Consider the following 21,813-nt stretch of genomic DNA (forward strand, 5'->3'; position numbering starts at 1 on the left):
CAGTGCATGTTGCAGGACACGCAGACCAACCAGCCCCTCCCTGAGTGCAAGGTGTTGTGGCCAGCGTACCCCGCCAGATGCCGCTGATTAAAGAGCTCAGGAGAGGAAGGCAGACGACGCCTCCGTGCGCTCCCTCCTGCAGCCCCCTCGGCTTTGGGAGGAACTGGATCACGGAGCGTGTTTCACGGAGGCCTCTCCAGCTTTGAAAGCTGTGCTGTGAGCAGCACAGCCTGGGTGTGGAGCAGGCAATCATGCACCTGGAGTTCGAGGATTTGACCTGCTCACAGCTGCAGGTGGAGCTTGTCCGGGACAGGCGTCCTGGGGCAGAAGGGGCTGCAGGCCATGGAGGAGCTGTGCTGGTGGCTTCCCGCAGGCTGATCTTAATGAAGAGACCTCAGAGAGATGAGATAAACCTGTACCCGGGGCAGGTAACAGAAATCAAGCCTTCCCAGGTATCCTGTGAAGAGCAGTGACTCACTCAATGACCAGATACTCCCAAAAGGTCCTAACTTAGGTCACCGGTCCATTATCTTGTCCACACTGTGTTCTGACTCCTGGTTCCACAGATCCAGTTGCCCCAGGGGCGGGGGCATTCACACCTGCTGGTTCCCCTGGGGGCATTCACACCTGCTGGCTCTCCTGGGGGCATTCATACCTGGGGGCATTCACACCTGGGGGTTCTCTCTCTCATGCGCTTGCTCCTGTGTGATACCCCTGACAACCCCATGAATTAGAAGTCAGGGCACCTCTGAACTGGAATTGACTTGAGAAAGCTCCCGGGGGCCGGGGGGTGGGGGTGGGGAATGGAGCTCTTTTCTGTGGTCTGCACACAGGAAGTGGCCCTGTGTGTTCGTGGGGGCTGCTCCACAGCAGCCTTGCACATCTGGCTCTGGGAACCACAAGGCCCTACACTGTCGATTCATCTCTTAACTCCAGTGGGCGCCGGATACAGTTCAAGCCCCAGCTTTTGTGTTCTTCCACAGCATCTTGTCCTGATGTCTCATCGTGAATAAGTCTATCAGATCTCCTCTTGGGGGTGAGGCTGGGTGGAGACGGCAGATCTGCACGGTGGAGAAAAGAGAAGAAGGCCAGCACAGTGGCATTGAGGAATCCAGGGAGCTCCTGGCCAACTTGGCCTGAGTCTTGCATTTCAGATGAAAAAAGGAAAACTGTGGTGAGTTTGTAGGGAAGAAATACAAGGTTTGCTGTTGTTGGCGAAGGCGGGAGTCAGACTTAATCCTTGGGGTGAGCACGTCTCATGAGGCTTGGCTGTCACACTCACGGAACTATGAAAAATGGCCATTGTGTTTTCTTCCCTCTGTGCACAAGAAGAGTTGCTTGTGTTGATGGGTTTTCCGCAAATGTGCTTCTGCTTCTATTCCCCCTGAATTATGAGCCATGCCAGCTTGTGTGTAACAAATGGGCTTTACTGAGCACAAACACACTGGCCATGGAGCATCTTCCAGAGACAGGGACATCCCAGAATCATGGCCAGCGGCGCCTCCTCCTGTCCCCATGGCTACTTTGGTGTCTGTTATCAGCATCCAGACCTCTGCAGCTAGCAGCACAGCCTCCCCACTCAGCCACATGTTGGCCATCTTCTGAGTGACATTTCGCAGATCCAGTTTATTTTCTCTGGTTCCTGTTTCAGATCTGAGCCTAGAAGGGTGGCAGAATTCGTTTCCACTTTCTTTGCTCTCTCAAGGCCATTTTTTCTTCTCTTTTTACACAGCCGTGTTATTTAAATTCTCTCCATCTGGTGGATTTTAACTCGTTTCCCCACCTAGGGGACAGTACGGATGAAGTGCACCAGTTGTTATAGGTTTTAGTTTTTATGCCACTATAACAAATCACCACAAACGTGGCGGTTTAAAAGAGCACATTTATTGTCTCCGGTTCTGGAGCACGAGGTGTGAAATGGGCTCACTGGCTAAACCAGGGTGTCAGCGGGGTTCCTTCGGGACCTCCAGTGAGAATCCTTTTTGTGCCTTTTCCAGCTGCGAGGTTCTGCTGCACCCCTTGGCTCAGGGCCCCTCCAGTCTCTGCTTCTGTCCTGTATCTTCCCTGACTCCCACCCTTCTGCCTCCCTCATTTTCCCCAGTGTTAGTGAGATAGAGTTGACACATAACATTGTGTAGTTCAAGGGGTACAGTGTACTGATTTGATACATGTGTTGTTGCAAAATGATTCCACGATAAGGTTAGGTAACACCTCCATCATCTCACATAGTTACCATTTTTTTGTGTGTGAAGATAACATTTAAGATTTATTCTCTTAGTAACTTGCAAGCACACGTTACAGTATTAACAATTAACTGTAGTCACCGTGCTGTACCTTACACGCCCAGAACTCATTCCTCTTCTACTGGAAGTTTGTACCCACTGACCAGCATCTCCCTGTTTCCCCTCCCCCAGCCCTTGCAACCACCGTTCGCCTTGCTGTTTCTATCAATTAGTTTTTTTCAGATTACACATATAAGTGAGATCAAACAGAATTTATCTTTCTGCGTCTGGCGTATTTCACTTAGCATAATACCTTCAAAGTCCATCCTTGTTGTTGCAAATGGCAGGATTTCCTTCTTACTCAAGGCTGAATAGTGTTACATTATATATATATATCTTTCTTTATCCTTTCATCCGTCTACAGACACTTAGATTGTTTCTCTGTCTTGGCTGTTGTGGATGATGCTGCAATAAACACGGGAATGCACATATCTCTCTGTGACCTCCCTCCCTCTTATAAGGACACTTGTGATGACATCGGGCCCACCTGGATAACCCAGGGTAATCCTCCATTGCAAGATCTGTAACTTAATCACATCTGTGAGGTCGCTTTGCTATGAAGGTCACATACTCACAGGGTCTGGGGATCAGGACCTGGATATCTATGGCAGGCGCGGGGGTGGGGAGTGGTACTATTCTGCCCACTGCAGTACAGATCAGCTAGCCCAGAACAACTAGCATCTCACAAAACACTGAATTCTGCAACAAATTTTTGTTTTCCCTGGGTCGAGAAAAGTCTATTTATGGCCCTCAGTTTAGTCCTGGACTGGATTCAGATTTATCGTTTCCAGGATGTCACCTGGATGGAACCATGCGGAATGGGTGCATCTTTATATTGCTTCTGCCTTCTTCCTCTATGCATGCCCTTCCTGAGACCACGCCTGCCTTCTACTCTAGCGATGGTGAAGGGACTGTAGTGACTGCCAGGCTGTGCTCCCAGGTCCCCTTTGAGGACCCGTTCTCCAGGGCTGTCCCTCTGCCGTCATCCCTCTCAGACAACTGCCCTGGGCTGGATTTTGCCCTTTGCTCAGGAGGAAAGGCCCCCGGCCCTTTACTCACCTGGATGCGTCTGCAGGGCCCTGTTCACAGGGCTTGCTGGGTCCCTGAGGGGACTGACCACAGCCCCACTTCTCTCTCTGCCCAGTCCTGCCTGCCTCACGTCTTCCACTTGGCCCCAAGAGTGCCCCCCAAAAGTGCCCTGCACTGTGCTCTGACATGGCCTGCTGTCTGCCCCCTGAAATCCCACCGCCCGGCTGGCAACCAGGACCCATCCCTGCTGGGCATTTCCATCCCAGGACAAGGGGACCCTACAACTGTTCACCATGGGCTGGGATCCGGGCAGGGGTGTTGGTGGGCAACAGACCAGGGGAGAGGAGGGAAAATGAATATGGGGACAGTAGGATTGGTGGCTGATGTGGGACAATGATGACTGGAGAGAGATAACACCATGTGTGAAGGTGGGGAGGAGCCTGAGCAGAGAAAACCAAGGATGGTTCTCTAGCCTGGCGGGTGTGCAGGCTGGGGTCTGAGGCTCAGCCACATGGTCGCATGTATCAGCAGTTTGCTACTTTTTATTTCTGAATATTATTTTACTATCAAATATACCACAGTTTGTTTATTCATTTTCTCTTCTGCACATAATGAGCACACAATGAACTCAGAACAGTTTGTTGTTCCAGACAGCAAGAGAGCTTTCAAGGATTAATGGAGTTCTGTCAAAAAGACAACAGGCCAATTTGAAAAAGGTCCCACTGGTCAAATCTGTGACACTTTGAGCATCAAAAAGAATGTTGCTCAGGGTTGACTGACTACATCTGACCTGTGTAAATCCACTATTCCATAATCGCTCTCACACGAGAGAAAGTTGGACATTAAACCAGCTCTTCCTGTTGAATATTGTTGGCCAAAGGAAACATTTAAGCATTATCCTGCTTCCTGCTTCCTGCTAGGCACCGAATGTCGGCAGAACCAGGGCACTCTGGTTGTGAGGAAAGACCCACTTTAAAAAGGAATGTTGGCTGATAATGAGGGAGGAGTGACAGCATTAGAAAACCATCCTTGTCAATCCCTGTTGAGAAGATTGATGAGGCCAAGGATAGAATCTGTGTTGAGACCGTCAGATGAGGGCCTGTGGGGACCCGGATACTCGTCTGGTTTCAGAGAGAGAGGGAGGCCGGTGGATCTGCACAGACATCACACCCGGCCTCACGGCGGAGCCCACGTGCGGGTCCTCTGTGAGAGGTGGCCCAGCCCAGTGTCCATCTTGAACATGTCCAGCCTTCAGAGTGAATTTCCATTCTTAAGGAACGAGAGAGGATAGAGGAGCAAACACAGCACAAGGCAGCACCCCCAGGTCAGAAGCGGGGCATCCGCGGGACAGCAGTCTCCTCGAGTCAGTCCGGGACGTCACCAGGTTCCCTGCATGGTCTTGTTCGGACAAACCTGTTGTCACAGGAACTTTTGGGCAACTGGGGACCTTTGAAGATGGACTCAATCTTGGCTGATGTGAAGGAATCTTTACGTATTGTCAAGTATGGTAATTTAATTTTGGCTAGGCAGGGAAAGGCTCTCATTTTGAAAAGACGCACTGAAAAAAAGGAGACAGGACACAGCCGGCGATGTCTAGGGACGCTGTCCACATTTAAGCTGCTCTGTTCTTGATTGAGTTTTCCTTTCTGCACCTTGGAGTGGAACTCAGACCCCAACACCAGACAGGCCTCCGCAGGGAGCAGCGGGTGCCGCCAGCTCTGCTCTCCCGCGAACTGTCATGGGTACCGCCCGCGATGACCCGCGTTGCCCGCGGCTTGCGCTGCAGAGAGCCATAGGCCGGCGCCTCGGGACGTGAGCCGGCTGCCCTGCTTTTCCCCGCCACAGCTCCCCAGGCCCTCTTCTGTAACTCCCAAGTCCAAATTGTCCTGAAAACTGGAAGCCTTTTTTGTAGCTCCCTTGGCAGCAAGACCTTCTCATGTCCCAGCGGGAGGAACCTCCCATGCGTTTTCCCAGCAGAAACACTGGGATGCCTGATGACAGGTGTTAGGGAACTTCTGGGATGTGCTCTGTGGTACCTTCCAGAAGTGGAGATATTCTGAGTCCCAAGTACATCTGAATAAGGGGTTGTGGTCCTCTGTTCTTCTTACTGATGAGGAAACCAAGGCACAGCGGGCTGAGGAGAGGCCCCGGCCACGCAGCCCTGAGTGGTCATCTGGGCAGTTTGCCTCCAGGGTGTGTTGTCCTAACTTCCCAACACTGTCTCAGTTATGAAAAACAAGGAGCCACAACTTCAGAGTTACTTTTAATATTCAGAGGTATATCGTTCTAGTCAACCATATTCAATTTGCCAAAATTTGGTGCGAGGTATGGAAAACCATTCAACCATTTAGCAGGACAGAAACGAACCAGCAAGCTGGTATCATCCTGTTGTTTGAAAATAAACGTCAGATCTGAGCAGCAAGACTGTTGTAGAGAAGCGTCAGCAAGCTCAGTAGATGGATCACAGGTACCCGTAATCTCAGTCCGGCAAGGCGCCTGTTGATGCAAATAATCCATAACCAGTCTATAAATCAAAATTGGGGGGAGTGGATTATAAGCCAGACCTGAGCACCATACAGCTGGCAGACTTCTTCCACAAAGGAACGGAGCGCTCCACAGAGGTGGGGGCGTATAGGGTGGTTATATACCCTCAAAGAGGATGTGTCACATATGATTGGAATGTCCCTTTCACAACAGTCATGAGGTTGCCCTGTCAGCACAGCGATTCACACAGAAATTGATGGACACAGCGGTTAGCAGGTCTGTGGTCTCGAGCTGGGTGGTCACAGCAGGTCAGCAATCAATTCCTAGTCTGGGGAGAGAGGCCTCATCCTTAAGGAAAGGCTGATGTGGGGGAAGTTATGTCTTTCTTTGTTTTAGAGGGCACTGTTCTTGTCTTTGAGGCATAGTAAATAGTTGAAGTGGATGTACAATGCATGCTCAACGGCCATTCAGGCCCTTTTGGGAAACACAAGGTCAGGCCGAATTAGTTTTATACCACATGGCTGCCTCGTATACTCTAATATATCCTATTGCTTGCCATTGATTTATCACGCCTCTCTCCACAGGAGAACTAGTGTGGCTGGCGCTCAGTGACCCACGGGAGGCGCACGGCACAGACCTGGTGTGAACAGGCTTTTGTGCCCGGCACAAAGGGCAGAAATGGCCCCGGGCGAGGGGAGAACTCTGTCTTGCTCTCAGGGCTCTGTCCCTGTGTCCAGGCAGCACCCAGGGACCCCGCGGCCACATCCCTACCCTTCCTCCTTCACTTGCCTCTCCCTTACCTACTCCAGGTCCCATGAGAGAGCAATGGTCTGAGCCACGTCCTCATTTCTCTGTGTCTCAGTTTCCTCTTCCCTAAGAGAAGGAATAGCTAATTCAGCCCCCGGAGCTGAGATTTCAGAAACACCCTCTCCACCCATGGCAAATTACTAGAGGGCCTGGTGTGAGGGGAGGGCTTGGGGCTCAGTCCTGGCTGCTTGTGGGGCCATTGGGGCTGGGGCCCTGCTCACCTCCTGCGAGGCCAGCCTGTCTTCTTCCCACTCTCTCCTCCTCACTGAGCGCCTTCCAACCTCGGAGTCCAGCTCAGCTTTGCCCCAAGAGAGATGGATGATAAAGACGGCAAAGCTGTGGTCTGCAAATTGCCTGGTGTTCATGCGATTTTGGCTTCTGCCGTTACTGGGATGGCGAATGGGTCACTGGAGAATAATGAGATCATGACAGGCAGCAAGGAGGGTGTGGCTGTTCTGGAAGGTTCTGCATAGCCTCACAATGGGACTGCTGCCTGAATGTGCCCTTTCACCCCAAACTGTCTGACCCAGGGCCTCAGTTTATTGGTGTTGGCGGTAACAATGTACTAAGTATGTCGTCAGATAAAATTACCCTCCGGCAGCTTGGGGCTTTGCGAGTATTAGCGAGTGACTTCTATTCTCCAGCTATTTTTAGGGCTATTATTTCCCCAGGGTGTTTATCAATGGAATCTCCTGAGTCACGGGCGATGACACACACCCCGGGGCAGGGGACCAAGGGAACTTGTGTTTATGGTCGGTCTAAAGGGGCGTCTGGCTTTTCTCCACTCGTTCATTTGGCAAGCCCCACAGCCATGCTCTGTGCAGGTTCCGGGCCTTTCCCCAGTCCGAGTGGTGAGCTCTGGAAATGCCCCATGAAGAGTCTGCGTTGGGCACAGAACACCACTTGGCTATCGGCATCACCATTTTTTTCTCTGGTTAACTCCCTGGAGAGCCGCCCACAGCCAGTGAAGCTGCGCTCATTCCCTCTCCGGGCCAACTTGATTGGACGGTCAAAACAAAACAGAGCCCAAAACCAGTAAGCAGTTAAGCCTGGAGAGATGATGCAAGATTCCAGAGGGGCCACAAGCTGGATACCAGCCCCCAAACCGGCAGTGTCTGTGTCACCAAGGACGGGACACAGTGGATTACCGCAGGGCATGCTCAAGTGAGCACATGGGCTGTGGAGTTGGGACGGCACCAGCTGAGTCCTGGTCCCCATTGGTAGCTGAGACAGGCCCCAAGTCCTCCGGTGGCCTGGCCTCTGCTGTGTGCTCTGCCCTCCTGCCTGTCCAGGTGGTCATGGCCACAGCCGGGGCACCAGGAGGGACACCACTGAGTGTAAAGCATCAAATCCTGACTCTAATGGCCTTTGTGGACTCAGGAAATGTGTGTCTCTCCAACTGAACTTTTCCAATTATAAAAATGAGGACGCTTAGTTTTCTGAGATATTCTGGGTCACCAATGAAGTATTTAAAGGAATTCTGGAAAAGCAGCAAACTTTATACAATGTCAGGTCAGGTGTTATCCTTAGTGGGACTTGTGCACATATTTTGATCAAAGGTGAAATGAGTGTGCAGGCAGGAGAAGGTCAGAAAACCCCGGGACCCGGCAAGTTAATAACGGGCTCTTTGCAAGTTAATAATATCATGGTAAGCTTTTAATACATGTAAATTTTAAAGATATGAAGAAAATTTTGCACACAGCATTCACTCCAATCGCCTTAGATTTTATTGGGCACCTACTATGTGCTGGAAAAGCTGTTCCACGGCAGCATTCAGCGCAGCGTGAGCCAAAAGCTAGGTTGTCAGAGCATCAACGAGGTGAGAGTCTCGGTGACTCTGAGGAAGATGCCCACTCACCCCTGGGGGCTCGGACGGCATCTCTGCTCCGCGCGGTTCAGGCCGCAGTCTTGTCCGGGGCGCGGACGGGCTGGACTCCCAGCAGGGACGAGGGCTGGGGTGCCTCCCTCGAGCTCTGCAGCATCTCGTTTCTCTTCTCCAGCTTCTGAGCCCACTCGCTGCGGAGCCTGCCATCGGCGATAATTTCAGCACAGTGAGTCAACCTCCAGGGACCGTGCCGGCCAGGTCCCCCTCTGTCGGCACCTGGGCACGTGTGCGAGCTCAGCCGCCCCTCCCTGGGCTGCCTGCCTGGGAACAGCTGCTGTGTCCTGACCCAGCCGGCAGCTGTGACCTTGTGGGTCCCAGAGAGCCCTGCGATCTCAGTGGCCTGGCCACTCAGGCTTAGGGCCACTGTCAGTCATGGAGGGTCTCACCCAGGACCCTCACCCGGAGAGGGAAATCTCTTTGTCCAGGAAGCAGCTGCTGGAAACGTCTGAGCCCCAGAGAGACTGAGCTGTGACCTGGACCCCTACTTTGTGAGGGCACCTAGTTTGTTTCATAGGAGTGTGTGCTCCTGGGGGCTGAACACGGAGCCCCCGGGGTGGCCTGGGGCCCTCACTGAGCATCCTCATACTGGGCCTCGTCGGGGGCTCACTTCCTCCCTTGTGCCCACCTGCCTGACCCGACCACACTGAAAGGCGGTCTGCTGCTGTGACCACAGGGGTGACCAGGGGTGGAATGGCTGGGCCAAGGGCGGCCAGGCTGCCCCAAACCTGGACATCCGCCTGCCAGGCAATGGTTGCCTGATATCTTCAGATGCGAATGTGTGGTTTGGCTCCGGAGGCTGGAGAGTGGGGTGGGCGCCTGGCTCCTGCTGACCTCTGGGGTTGGTGGGCAAATTAGTAAGAGGATTCACACAGACAGCTGTCCCAGGACCCAGGGACCTGGAGGAAGAAGGCGCCTCTGAGCAGCAGGTGAGGATGGCCGGGGCCCTGTGTGTGGCAGTGCCACACGTGTCGGCCACGTTCCTGCCTCTTCACCTGGCTGTGGCTACTGACTGGCTGCCCCAGGGCCAGAGGCTTAAAAGCAGACGACTCCTGGGCACCACAGGATGGCTGTGGGGCCGTTTCCAGGAGCTGTGGCTGTCCAGTGGACAGGTCATGTTCTGGCCGGGGTCCATAGCCCAGATAACCAGCCACGTCTCCCCAGAGGTGCAGAATGTCCCGCCCTACAGTCCATCCCGCAACAGCCTGGGACCTCAGTGACTGAGCCAGCCCCTGCTGATACACCCTCACCGTCTGACCCGGCCTCTCCTCGGCCCTGCACCTGTGTGCAGAAGACCCAGAAGATTCCGGGGCCCCATGGCACACGCAGGCTGGGGATGAGGCCACAGAGACCCCAGGAGGGAGTTGAGGGCTGGGAGGAGGCCTTACTCTGAGGTCCCTGCCTCCCACAGCTGGGTTCTGTGCTGAGGTCCCGGCCCTGAGAGGCGAGGCGGGTGCAGCGCCCGGCTCTGTGAGGAGGAGGGCACCAGGACCCCATACCTGTGCCAACAGGGGCAGGTGTCCTGGATTATGGGGGAGAGGGGGCTGGCCAGCACAGCAACCAGACCTCTGGCACTGGCAAGGTCAGCACCAAGCCCGGCCCGCCGCGGCCGCCAGAAATCCTCCTTTCCAACTCCGCTCGCGGGGTGGCAGCTGCCAGTGCTATTTGGGGACTAAGCTGTGCCCACTTTCTGGCCCTTTGAGTCCTTGTCTGGTGCGAATTACGCGCTAATCTGCATGCTTAGCTGTCCCTGAGAGCTCTACTCCTGGGCCCGCTCGGTCGCCCAGGAGACCCCTCACACCCACAAGGCCTGGCCCCCCCCCCCCAGCCGCCAGGGAAGAAAGGGTGTTGGCTCTGGATCCACAGGTCATGCACATGTGGGGGAAAGAGTGTGACGAGCACACAGCTTTACCCCAACTGAGTGGGGGCGGCTGTCAGAAAATCACACTAAGCGGGACATGCCCTCTGTGACAGCTTCCCTCAGTCCCCTCAGGAGTGTGGGATGGAGAGATGGAGTGATGGGGTGTGGGATGGAGGGATGGGGTGAGGGGTGTGGGATGGAGGGATGGAGTGATGGGGTGTGGGATGGAGGGATGGAGTGATGGGGTGTGGGATGAAGGGATGGGGTGATGGGGTGTGGGATGGAGGGATGGAGTGATGGGGTGTGGGATGGAGGGATGGAGTGATGGGGTGTGGGATGAATGGATGGGGTGATGGGGTGTGGGATGGAGGGATGGGGTGATGGGGTGTGGGATGGAGGGATGGAGTGATGGGGTGTGGGATGGAGGGATGGAGTGATGGGGTGTGGGATGGAGGGATGGGGTGAGGGGTGTGGGATGGAGGGATGGGGTGAGGGGTGTGGGATGGAGGGATGGGGTGATGGGGTGTGGGATGGAGGGATGGAGTGATGGGGTGTGGGGTGGAGGGATGGAGTGATGGGGTGTGGGATGGAGGGATGGGGTGATGGGGTGTGGGATGGAGGGATGGGGTGATGGGGTGTGGGATGAAGGGATGGGGTGATGGGGTGTGGGATGGAGGGATGGGGTGATGGGGTGTGGGGTGGAGGGATGGAGTGATGGGGTGTGGGATGGAGGGATGGAGTGATGGGGTGTGGGGTGGAGGGATGGAGTGATGGGGTGTGGGATGGAGGGATGGGGTGAGGGGTGTGGGATGAAGGGATGGGGTGGTGTGTGTTCTTCTCTCCCACTTACAGTCAGTGTTGTGATTCTGAATTTTCGTTCGTGGCAGTGGTGTTTCCCAGTGGAGCCCACTCCTCCTGTAAAAGCTAGTCTGAGAGGATGTTTGCTGGCGGCTGTGGTTGTTGCAGCCAAGCCCCTGGCCAAGGTGTGGGCTGAGCCTGGCTGTGGGACGGTGCGTTGTGCAGGAGCAGCCCCCGTGTCGCCCACCCCATGCTCACCTGTCCAAGGCACTCCGGCGGAGCCTCATGTCCTCGCTTTGCTGCTGTTTTGTGTGAAGCTCAATTCTTTTCTCCCAAAACGTCTTGAGCACACCAGCATCATAGCCTACTCTTCTAGGATACTTCCAAGTGTAGTTTTTACTCATTTTCTGGAAAAGGGACAATTTGCAAGAACTCAGCCATTTAGTGCTGTGTTGGTCGAGAGCACGTGAGGACAGGTGGTAACGACGATGATGAAATTGGCTCCGCCCCTGACAACAGGATGGTCTCCTGCGTTTCCTGTGCCCCCAGCGGCCCATAGCAGGACTGTCAGGAGGGGGACTGGCACAGGGCTCGTGGCCCCGTATGCGGCAAGTGTCCGGCCCCGCTACCTCTGGAACAGTTTCCTGATGGCAAATCCCATTTGGGTCTTTTGGTCTTTTCACAAATTAAATAATGATCCGTTCTTTGTTTCTTCGTGTGGGTGGTCTTCCGTGAGGATGGCTGGGACGGGTGTTTGGAAGGGGGCTTTGGCCCGTATACAGCACGTGTCCGTTCTTAAGGCTGCTGTGCTGTGTCATGGGCTGAACTGCATCCCACCCCCCCAATTCGTGTGTTGAAACCCTAACCCCCAGGACCTTGGATGTCACTATATTTGGAGGGTGGGCCTTTAAAGAGATGAGTAAGGTTAAATGCGGTCACTAGGATGGGCCCTGATCCAATAGGACTGGAGTCCTTATAAGAAGAGGAGTTCAGGACACAGACACACACAGAAAGACGACCATGTGAGGACATGGAGAGAAGACGGCATCCACACGCCCAGGAGAGAGGCCTCAGGAGGAACCAGCCCTGCCCACACCTGGATCTCGGATTCCAGCCTCCAGGACTGGGAGACGATGGACGTCTGTCGTTTGAGCTGCCCCGTCCTGGGTACCTCCCAGTGCCTTGTGCATGCACCGTGTTTCTATTCTGTAGACTTGATGCTGTAACCCCTGCCCTGCGTTCACACACTGGGCGGGCCTTGTTCTGGACGCCTCGATGATGCACCTGGCCTCCTGCCTCCCTGGTTGCCCCCTCCTCCTCCCAGGGGGGCACTTTTCAAATACAAACCAGCCAGTCCAGAGCTGACACCCCACTACGTCCTCTCTGGGGCTCTCACACTCTGGGCCACTGTCCCCTGCCCTCGTCACCCAGGACCAGACACCAGATGAGCAGAGACAGCCTCTGCACCCCAAAGCCCAGTGACATTATTCCAACCAGCCCATCCTGAGCCCCCACTGCCTCACCTGGGAAAGGCTCGCGCCCACAGTCCCTGAGTCCCTCCGCCTCCTCGCCCATCCTGTCACTTCTCCGCACGGCCCTGTGGGGTGGGGCACGTCCATCCTCTGGGAAACTGAGAGGCACACATTGTCCTTTCCACCACAGTCACATCCTGATATGTTGGCCTTCCCGTACCCAGATTTTCTAACAAGACGCTGTGTTTTAGAACACCTTGTTACCACAGCCCCAGCAAATTAACATTATCCCGTTCACAAGGGGGCCTCCATGCGGGAAGTGAGGGCGGGGCCCTGAGACCTGAGTTGTTCTGTTAGTGGTGGGTTTCTCTGCTCCTGGACATCACCCCCAACAGTGGGCGTTGTTAAAGCTTCGTCAGAGTGATTATACACTGACAATCCTCCTTCAGCCTGTAATGCGTTGCCTGACTATGGGATCACAGGACTACAGGTTCAGGCCCTCTGAGAAAGAGGACCTTTCAGCCCAGGTGGACACTGGTCTGGGCGGAGCCTCGTGGGGGCTGCAGGGCACCCAGGGCAGAGGGGCTCTCCAAACCAGCCGAAACCTGGGAAAGGCACTTCTGGAATAATTAGAAGCCGAAACCCAGGTAAGTTTTTTGGGACCGAGAGAGATTTTATTTTTCATCTTGGCTTAGCCATCGTTAACAACGTGGATGGTGAGAACCAAAGGGGCAGACGGTGCCGTTCGGGAGGAGAGCTATCAGAAGCGGGAGGCGGAAAGACGGCCATGCCTCTCCTGGGAGCCGTCGCTTCTCTGTCGCTGCGTCCAAACGGCTTCTAGTTTAAAGTCCATGCAGAAGGGGCCAGAGCCGGCCTCACCGGGGTGACAGCCCCGTCCTTGTGGCTCTGCTCTCAGGGCCCCTAAATCAGTCACACTCATCTTTCAGAAATTCGGGTGAATGTGCGGGCTCGAAGCGCTTGGGAGAGAGGAAGAAAACCTCAGGGGCTGTTAGTTCACGTTTGGAGAAGCCCGTCTCCACCATAAGCTGTCCTGTTTCCACCTGTGAAGTAACTGTGATGAGAAGCCACAGGGAGATCCTGGGGGGCCCGAGCCCGGAACTGCCCCTCTGTCCCTCTTGACCAGCAGGTGTCGTGTCCCGGACTCTGCCACCTGCCGGGCAGGAGAGACAGGGCCCTGCCAGACACCTGTCCCATTGCCAGGACTGCCCATCACACGGACGCTGCCCCCTCCATGCACCTGTGACGAGGGAGCTGGTGGCTCAGACTGGGTGTATCCGGCCCCCTGGTCCCTCTGTGCCCCTTCGAGGGGTCCAGGCCTGTTTTGCCCTGAGTGGGACCTCGATTCCAGTCAGGCCCGGGACCCCACCCTGCCTGGTCCTGCCTGAGGGCCTCCGGCAGAAGGAGAGTCTGAGGGTGAGGAGACCACCTGGCACAGACCCCCAGGCACCACGACAGACCCTCCTTGGTCCACCTGAGTCTCCAAGGGTCTCATGTGCGCCCACCGTTGAAGGCCGTGGGGTCCTGCCTGTGCATTTGGGGTGGGAGCGCGTTGAGCCCAGCTTTATAAATGCTCAGGGCCGTGGAGGCTGGGGCAGGGCCATGCACATGGGCCCTAGGACACGAATGTGGGGACTTGAGTCATGTGGGGGAGAGCATCCCGGAGCCCTCCCTGGTGGCTTTGGGGTGCCTGGCTGGGGTTCAGCATCGCGTCCCGACGGCTTGTCACTCTCTCATGCCAGGTGTCTGAGACGTGAAATAGACATGTGTGTGCATGCGTGCTACATGTATGTGCGCATGTGCACGCATGTAAACGCGTGTAGGGGTGCATTTTGGTGGGGAGCAATTTCTGTGGTCCAGACAGCAATTATCCCTCAGGATAGGGGCAGAGGGTGCTTGGTCCCTGCTGGCCATGTGGACGCCTGCTCACAGCCGTGACCAGAGTTGGGACTCTGAACCCCGTGAGCCCCGGCCCATGAGGAGCCCAGTCAGACGCAGATGGCGCCGCTGAGGAGCCCGTGGGAAGCTGGGTTTAAGCTTGAAGGTCGTCTAGGGGTCGAGTTCACCCATGACGGGGCGAGCCGGGGAGTGGTGCTGGGAACCCAGGATGGTGCTGATGCGGGAAACCCGGAGAAGAGCGAGGAGAATCCCCTCACCCCCTCCAGAGTGCGGAGGAAGAGGGGCGGATGGGTGTCTCGGGTGAGGGCAGCCGTCTGTGCTTGGGTGCAGAGGAAAGCCACGGAGGTCTGGAAAGCGGCCACGGCGTTCCTTAAAATCAGCTCTAAACCCCCGAGGCCAGGGCGTTGTCAGGTCGGGTTCACGCCGCCGTGTGTCTAATCCTAAGACAGCAGGCTGCACCTGTCGGGGTTTTGACAGAGGAGCGAGAAAGACATTTGCAGGCGTCAAGGGCAGAGGGTGAGGCTGGCAGCGAGGCCCTGGGCAGGAGGACGGGGGCTGGGAGGCTGGCCGTTCTGAACACGCCCAGGGCGAGCCACCTCCCCCGTCACCGCCTTCGCTGCCAGAGCCTGTGGGCTTGTCTACACGGCACTGGTCTTCCGGGGGCTCGTCAATCATTTCAGTCCTCACGCTGGCACTCGAGGCTGGGCTGTCTTAACCATGTTCTTGAGGCCAAGATGGGGACAGGCCGGATCTAGGGCACAAATGCAGCCAGCTGGGGACAGGCTCTACTTGGCGACAGTGAAACTGCAGAACGCGGGCAGGCGTGAGGGGAGACCCCTCACTCGGTGACTCTGTGTGGCTGCCCTGTCTCTTGTCCTGGAATGTGCCCCCCCAGCCTCCAGGGACAAGTCCTACTTGGCCATCAAATCTACACTCTGAGGACCCAGGTCTCTCTCTGTCAGCTGGAGCCCCCTCCAGGTCCCGTGGGGCTCCTGCGTGTCTCCAGGTGGCACTGACACGCCGCCCCTGGATCCCCTGTGACACAGCCGCGGCCGGGTGCCAGGTGGTAGGGACTCAGGCGTGTTTGCAGAACGAACGAGGGAGCGGTGGACACCCTGAGTGAAAGGTGGTGTAGAACAACTTTAAAATTAGCAACGACGAAATCAAGCTCTCTGAGGATTCGTTTCCTAAATGGCATCTCTGTCTGTTTGCTGGTTTTTAAAAACAGTTTGATGACAAATACGGTCATCGGAATGCATGCAGCAGCAGAAGAGAAACGTCAGACTGGTGGACTCAGACCAGGTGATGGCGGTGTCAGTGGCATCGCCACAGCCGGGCCCCTAAAAACAGTTATTCAAACCCACTAACGACTCGTTGACACCACAGTGCCGAACAGAATACGAATTACGTCACTTTCCATTTTTCTTTTTGTTGATGTAGCTTAGTGTCCTAAGATAATTTTTTAAGTTGTTTGCTGATCAGAAATCAAATCCTATTGAATAGTTTAAGATTCAAACAAGTAAAAAGTATGTCCGTGTGTCGGCAAAACCCGGAGAACCCAGAAGGAAACAGCAGCCGGTAATCGACCCCTCCGCTAATCAGTAATAGATGAACTCCTAGCGGGCGTGCGCCTCGACGCGCTCCGGGGCCTGAGTCCACGCCTGTGGGCCGTTTGACGCCCGCTGCCCCACATGGCATCCGCGCATCAAACACTTCACGGACGTTCTGGAATGGGTGTCAATAGGATGACAGACCAAGGGGCAGCTCAACGTGCTGTCGGAGGTTCTCAGAACCACCCTGTGAGCTTTTAAAACATACGCACGTGGGGCCTCACCCCCAGTCTCTGTCGGCGATTTTATTTGCAGCCTTGCCCTAGGCCGGTGTCCCGGGTGTTCTCCTGTCTGTCGCCCGTCCGATGGGTCAAAGCCCCCCTCTGCACTGGGCGTCTTCCTGTGAGGATGGCGGGGGCTCACAGGCTGCGTGCTCTCCGCTGAGAGTCTGCTTTTCCGGGGCTTGGCTTGTTGGAATGCCTTGTCATGATGACGAATGAGGAGTTGAAACCCAACCACAGATGTAGTGTTTTCCACACTGAACCGTTTCATCAGACACTCTGGGCAAACAGATGGGCTGAAGCGAGTCCGACAAAGGGGGGATGGAGGGCAGCTGGGAGCGGCTCACGTCCTCATCAGGACCCGAGGTGATGCCCGTTCCTTGAAGAAATGAAGTGAAATGAGAAGTCCTAGGAGACCCCTCAGGCAGGGATGCAGGCCCAGGAGGACGTGGTCGGGGCCGCAAGTGGCCGACGGCTGGGAGGTGGGGAAACAGTGGCGCAGATCCCTCGGGGTGGGGGTAGGGTCCTTGCAGAAGGAGGAGCGGCTCTGAGATTGCCATGGACGCTGTGTTGATGGCATTGAACGCACACTGACCGGAGAAAGGAGGAGCTTTAAACTGACTTTTTACAAAACTGAAATCACGCTTCTGACGAAGGTGTTTTACAACTTGAGGCAGTTTCCCAGCCTTCGTTCCTGACGAGAAGTAAGGGAGCAGCCGTGCACGGGGAGGGGGCGCCTGCTGATGGGCACGGGACACCCTGGGCTACCCGCCAGAGCCCCCTGACCAGGCTGACATGGAGAGGGCGCCGCCCTCCTCCCATTGCTCGGACCCTGGGCGGCACGGTGTCCTCCCTCTCTCTCCTGTCACCCCCCCGTGGGGCCTGTGTCCATGTGGCCTCCATCGGGGCCCCACCCACAGTGGCACCTTTGGGGCCAACTGACCCTTAGGGCTTGGCCGAGGGAAGAGGCGAGGCGCCTTCGCCACAGATTGACAGGAATTTTGCGTTGATTCCACAGAAAAGCTGGGCTGGTTATTTTACATCTTTTAAATGTCATTTTCCAGAATTTATTTTCATTGAATTTTATGAAAGTGTCCATCCAGGTGGATGGACATAATCAGGCCTCTCCACAGACGGTCTGAGGAGCTGGCCGGGAACACCGTGTCCATGCGTCCCGCCTGCTGTGCCCGGGGCTTCTCTCTCCAGAGCAAGCCCGGCCGCCGCGGCTCAGCCAGTTCCACCCGTTCCTGATCCTGGCCAGGGCTGCACAGGCCCCCTGTGACCTCGGCTCCCGTGGGCCGGCCTGCCCACCCTGACCCGCCCCAGGAGCTCCGGCCCCAGGCTCTCACTGGCAGCTCCTCCTGGACCTTTAGGTTTGGGGGGAACAAAGTCCCCGCCTGCCGCCTGCAGCCCATCTTAGTGACTTGGTCACACGACGACCAGGCTGTTTCTCCTCTGCTGCAGGAGTCTCCCATGGAAACATCCATGGCTCCTAGGACGGCACCAGAAACACCTGCAGTGGTTGTGCCCCTACTACACGCAAACATTTGTTAAGTGAGCGGGACACGAATGGATGAATGAATGACTGTGGCTCCTGAGGAAAGCATCATGAAGGTGTGCAGGGCTGGACCAGACCTCAGGAGGCCAGCTGGTGCTCAGCCCCCCTCTCCTGGGAGCCCTGGGGACCCCCCTCCTGAATGAGCAGACGCATCCCTGACCCTTCACCTTTCGGGTGAAGGCAGTGAAGGGCTGTTGCCCGAATCCAGAGGGCATGGCATTTGATGCAGAAGCCCCTCTCTGGATTCCCCTCCTGGGCCGGCGGAGGGCGGCTCATGGCGGAGGCCCTGCAGGCACCGCGGCAGAGTCAGGGCCGGCGGTGGTCAGTGGGGGCTTCCTGCCTCAGCCTGGAAGGCCAGCTCCAACCATGCTCCCTGCGGGTTCTTAGAAGCTAATCAAGACCAGTGTCCCCCTAATCAGGGGGACAGGTGACACCCAATCAGGATTAGGAGGAGACTGTAGAATTCAGGGAATCTCAGATAAGAATTTACACTAGCCAGTCACATTGTGTTCTGATGGGAGGAAGTGGGGGGCCCCAGAGGAGGGTCCCCTAGGCTCTGGAGTGATCCAGTACTGGCCTCCAGGCCTCCAAAGATGGTGGGGACCCTGGAGTGGGGCAGGGATCCTGGGAGGAGGGCAGGGCTATCCTTGAGACGGAGTAGGAGTCCCTAGGAGTGGGGCCGGGGTGCCAGGAGGGGGCAGGTGACCCGGAAGGGGGCAGGATCTCCAGGAGGGGGTAGGGGTCCCCAGGAAAGGATGGGGTCCCCGGGAGGGGCCGGGTCCCGGGTGGAGTCTCCTGCACCTGCAGCCTCGGGAGGAGGCAGCAGTGGAGCTGGCCTCTCCTCTTGAGCTGCGGCCCCTGTGTCATGAGCTGATGCGTGTCCTGTGTGACCTGACAAGTGTACTTCTCCTGGGCTCCCTGGCAGACCTAGTTCCTGGCCTGCAGAGCAGATGGCCTTACCCTGGGCACCCGGCATCCACCGGCCTCGCTCGACTTCCCGACGGCGCCAACCCTCGGTCTGAAGCACACCTGTGCCAGGCAACACTGAAAAATTCAGCTCTACTGTGTGACAGAGCGAGATGAACTCAGGCTGACTAAGTGCTCACTTTCCACCAGCTCTTTTGGACTCATAACTCAGAGGTTAGGATGCCAGCCGTCTGGGAGCATAAATCCAGACCTGATGAAGAACGTCTATAATGAAGGAAAATTGCCCAACAGCAACCCCCTTTCCAGAGAACTCGTCCCAGTTAAAGTGGCCTTGGGATCCAGTCTGGGGCAGGCTGTGCCCCATCACCTCTCCAGCGCACGGGGAGCCTGGGTCCTGTGTGTGCGGCCCCCTGGCCGGTTCCAGGTCTCCCTGGGCCCTGCGCTGTGCTCAAGGGCTTTGTGCAGAGTGTATGGTCCGTGTTTCTCTGTGTGAATGAGGCCCTGCAGCCTGCAGCCACCTGAGCCCCGAGCTGTCCTGGGAACTCAGCCCTCGGGGCTCAGGGAGCAGACACGGGCCACCGACTCTCCCCACACATGTCCCAGGACAGGCCCCCCTTTACTGCTGGCTTCTGTCGTGATGGGGAAGAGCACACCAGCCATTTCCCAATTAGGGAGACAAAGGTAGCTTGAGACACAAGGCTTATTTCCCCCTAACATACCCCTGCTTCGGGCAGGCCCCAGAAGCTTCCGGAACTGGGCTCAGGCAGCGATAAACAGGGACAGGAGCATCTTCAAAAGCTCCGCTTGAAAATGAAGTGAGTGTTGCTGTTGCCTGACCTAATGTCCCTGGAGGCAGGTATGACGGTCGTGGGGCCTGTGTAGACCGTCGGGGGCGGGGGGTCGGAGGATGAACGCTTTGCTGGGAGCTGCCCCGTAGATCCAAAGAAATTAGACCTGGACACCCTCCCTTGCTTTCCAGAAACCTGCCAGGGCAGCCGCTTGTCCTAAAGGGACTGAAGTCAGACGCACTGTCTGCATTGAAAAAATGCTGCCGGTGGATTAAACAGCTGAAAACTCGGGCCCACCGAGGGTGAGCACACGACACCGGGAGGCGCACCGCTCGGCGCTGTTGGCAGGGAGCTCACGCACGAGTGTCTAGGCAGAAACCTCCCCAGAGAAACCGGGGTCGGCGTTAGAGTCACGCAAACCAAGTAAAAACTTGAACCATCTTCAAGCTGAGACTCAGCGGCTCCCCTTTGAGAGAGAAGCACCGGGTACCAAGGCTTTTATTCTTGGGGGCTCAGCCCCCCCACGCAGCCCTTTAAACCCTCATGGAGTATAAACAACCAGCAGAAAGAGGGAAAAGCAGGAAGCGGGCAGAGGACACACTGAAACTAGAGCCCGGAGGGAGCGGGTGGGACCGAGAGCCTGACATCCCGGGTTCTCCATCCAGGGCGCTGTCATCAGAAATCTGAGTGGGAGATGGGGAGAACAAAGTTCAGCTCCCCCAGGGAAGGGCAGGCGGGTTGACCTGAATCCCACATGTGCCCAAGCTCCCCTATGTTGCGCTCATGTACGGGGGGCACCCAGACTCACGGCCCCCCTCCCAAGCAGGGTCTGTCTCGTCTGTCAAACCACAGAGCTTACTTTTAAGTCGTTTCTCAGCCAGATCGGGGATGTCCGGGGCGGGCGTCCTCGGATGTCGTCTCCGGGAGCTTCGCCTCCGTTTCGCCCGCTGCTCACTCTTATACGGGCTGGTGACATGGGGCTTGGCGTCAGTTCAGTTGCCAGGAAAGGCGAGCTGCCTTCTGTCTGGCGGTGGCCCCTGGAGACGTAATCTGGCTCCGGGCTGGCAGTTGTTGGTGGCACGTGTCCCTGGTCCTCCATCCAGGACTCCGGAGGGCAGCTCGGTGAGGTTCTTCTGCGTGGCTGGCTCCATGCAGGATGGACAGCCGACACAGACGCCTTCTTCTTTTGATGGGCACCTTCCAAGAAGCCGCGTGGTTGGGAAGGAGCCTTGGGCTGCACATGCCTGTGAGCAAGCAGTGGGCGTCATCAAGGTGTCACCATCATCCTTGAGAGCGTCATGTGGGGTCACAGGCCTGCATCTCAGGAATGTCCACCGTTGCATTTCATATGCTGCAAAATAGACGTTAAAAACCACCAAGATGCACCCAAGACGGCAGCAGGTATGTTTAGGGTCACTCTGCCTGACCTCCAGTCCTGTTGTCCTTCCCTGGACCAAACCTTGGCCTTCTTGAGTGGCCACATTGTGAGTTCCCCACAGGGGATGCCTCAAGTCTCCACGGGATGCATTCCCAGACCTTAAGGGGGCCGGGTGCGTGCCTGTGGGCTTGTTCAGAATGACTGTCTAGTTATATATATATATGTATCATATATAATACATATATTTTGGAATACGATAGATGTTTACTGAATACCAATAGAAAAATCTGGCCCAGAAAGACTAAAACAGAAATATGCAATTTTCTTGATGTAAGATGGTTGAAAGTGTGTTTTTTAAAGAAAAGCTCTACACACTGTTTAAGGGAAGTATGTACAAGAAGACTTTTTGTCTGTGTTGACTTATCTTGTTTAAAGATAATATATAGGAGCTGGCCCCTTGGCCAAGTGGTTAAGTTCGTGCACTCCGCTTTGGCAGCCCAGGGTTTCACCAATTCAGATCCTGGGTGCGGACACGGCACCGCTCGTCAGGGCATGCTGAGGTGGCGTCCCACGTGCCACAACTAGAGACACTCACAACTAGAATATACAACTATGTACTAGGGGGCTTTGGGGATAAGAAGATGAAAAGAAAAAAAAAGATTGGCAACAGATGTAAAAAAATAATATATATAGTTGTATGTAACAATATAACTATGTATACAAATATATATACATCTATACATATAACTCTATACATGTACATCTGCGTGTATATAATTCTTTAAAATATCTATCCATG

The 21,813-nt window shown here is 55.7% G+C and overlaps 1 protein-coding gene and 1 long non-coding RNA gene across 2 annotated transcripts; both read right to left on the reverse strand.

The window, feature by feature from the left end:
• Positions 1–5,561: 5,561 nt before the first annotated feature.
• Positions 5,562–7,081, reverse strand: LOC102149858 (uncharacterized). Its single transcript, XR_291101.4, has 3 exons — positions 6,824–7,081; positions 6,596–6,668; positions 5,562–5,807 (listed from the first exon to the last, which is right to left on the reverse strand). It is a non-coding gene; the product is annotated as an uncharacterized lncRNA (long non-coding RNA).
• Positions 7,082–8,240: 1,159 nt separating this feature from the next.
• Positions 8,241–20,629, reverse strand: FAM240C (family with sequence similarity 240 member C). The gene is made up of 3 exons (XM_070269686.1): positions 20,496–20,629; positions 11,402–11,550; positions 8,241–8,627 (listed from the first exon to the last, which is right to left on the reverse strand). The coding sequence occupies exons 1-3, from the start codon at positions 20,610–20,612 to the stop codon at positions 8,498–8,500; spliced, it is 396 nt and encodes a 131-aa protein (XP_070125787.1). The 5' UTR covers positions 20,613–20,629; the 3' UTR covers positions 8,241–8,497.
• Between the last annotated feature and the right edge of the window lie 1,184 nt (positions 20,630–21,813).

Source organism: Equus caballus, chromosome 6 (assembly GCF_041296265.1).
Source record: "Equus caballus isolate H_3958 breed thoroughbred chromosome 6, TB-T2T, whole genome shotgun sequence".
Classification (NCBI taxonomy): Eukaryota; Metazoa; Chordata; class Mammalia; order Perissodactyla; family Equidae; genus Equus; species Equus caballus.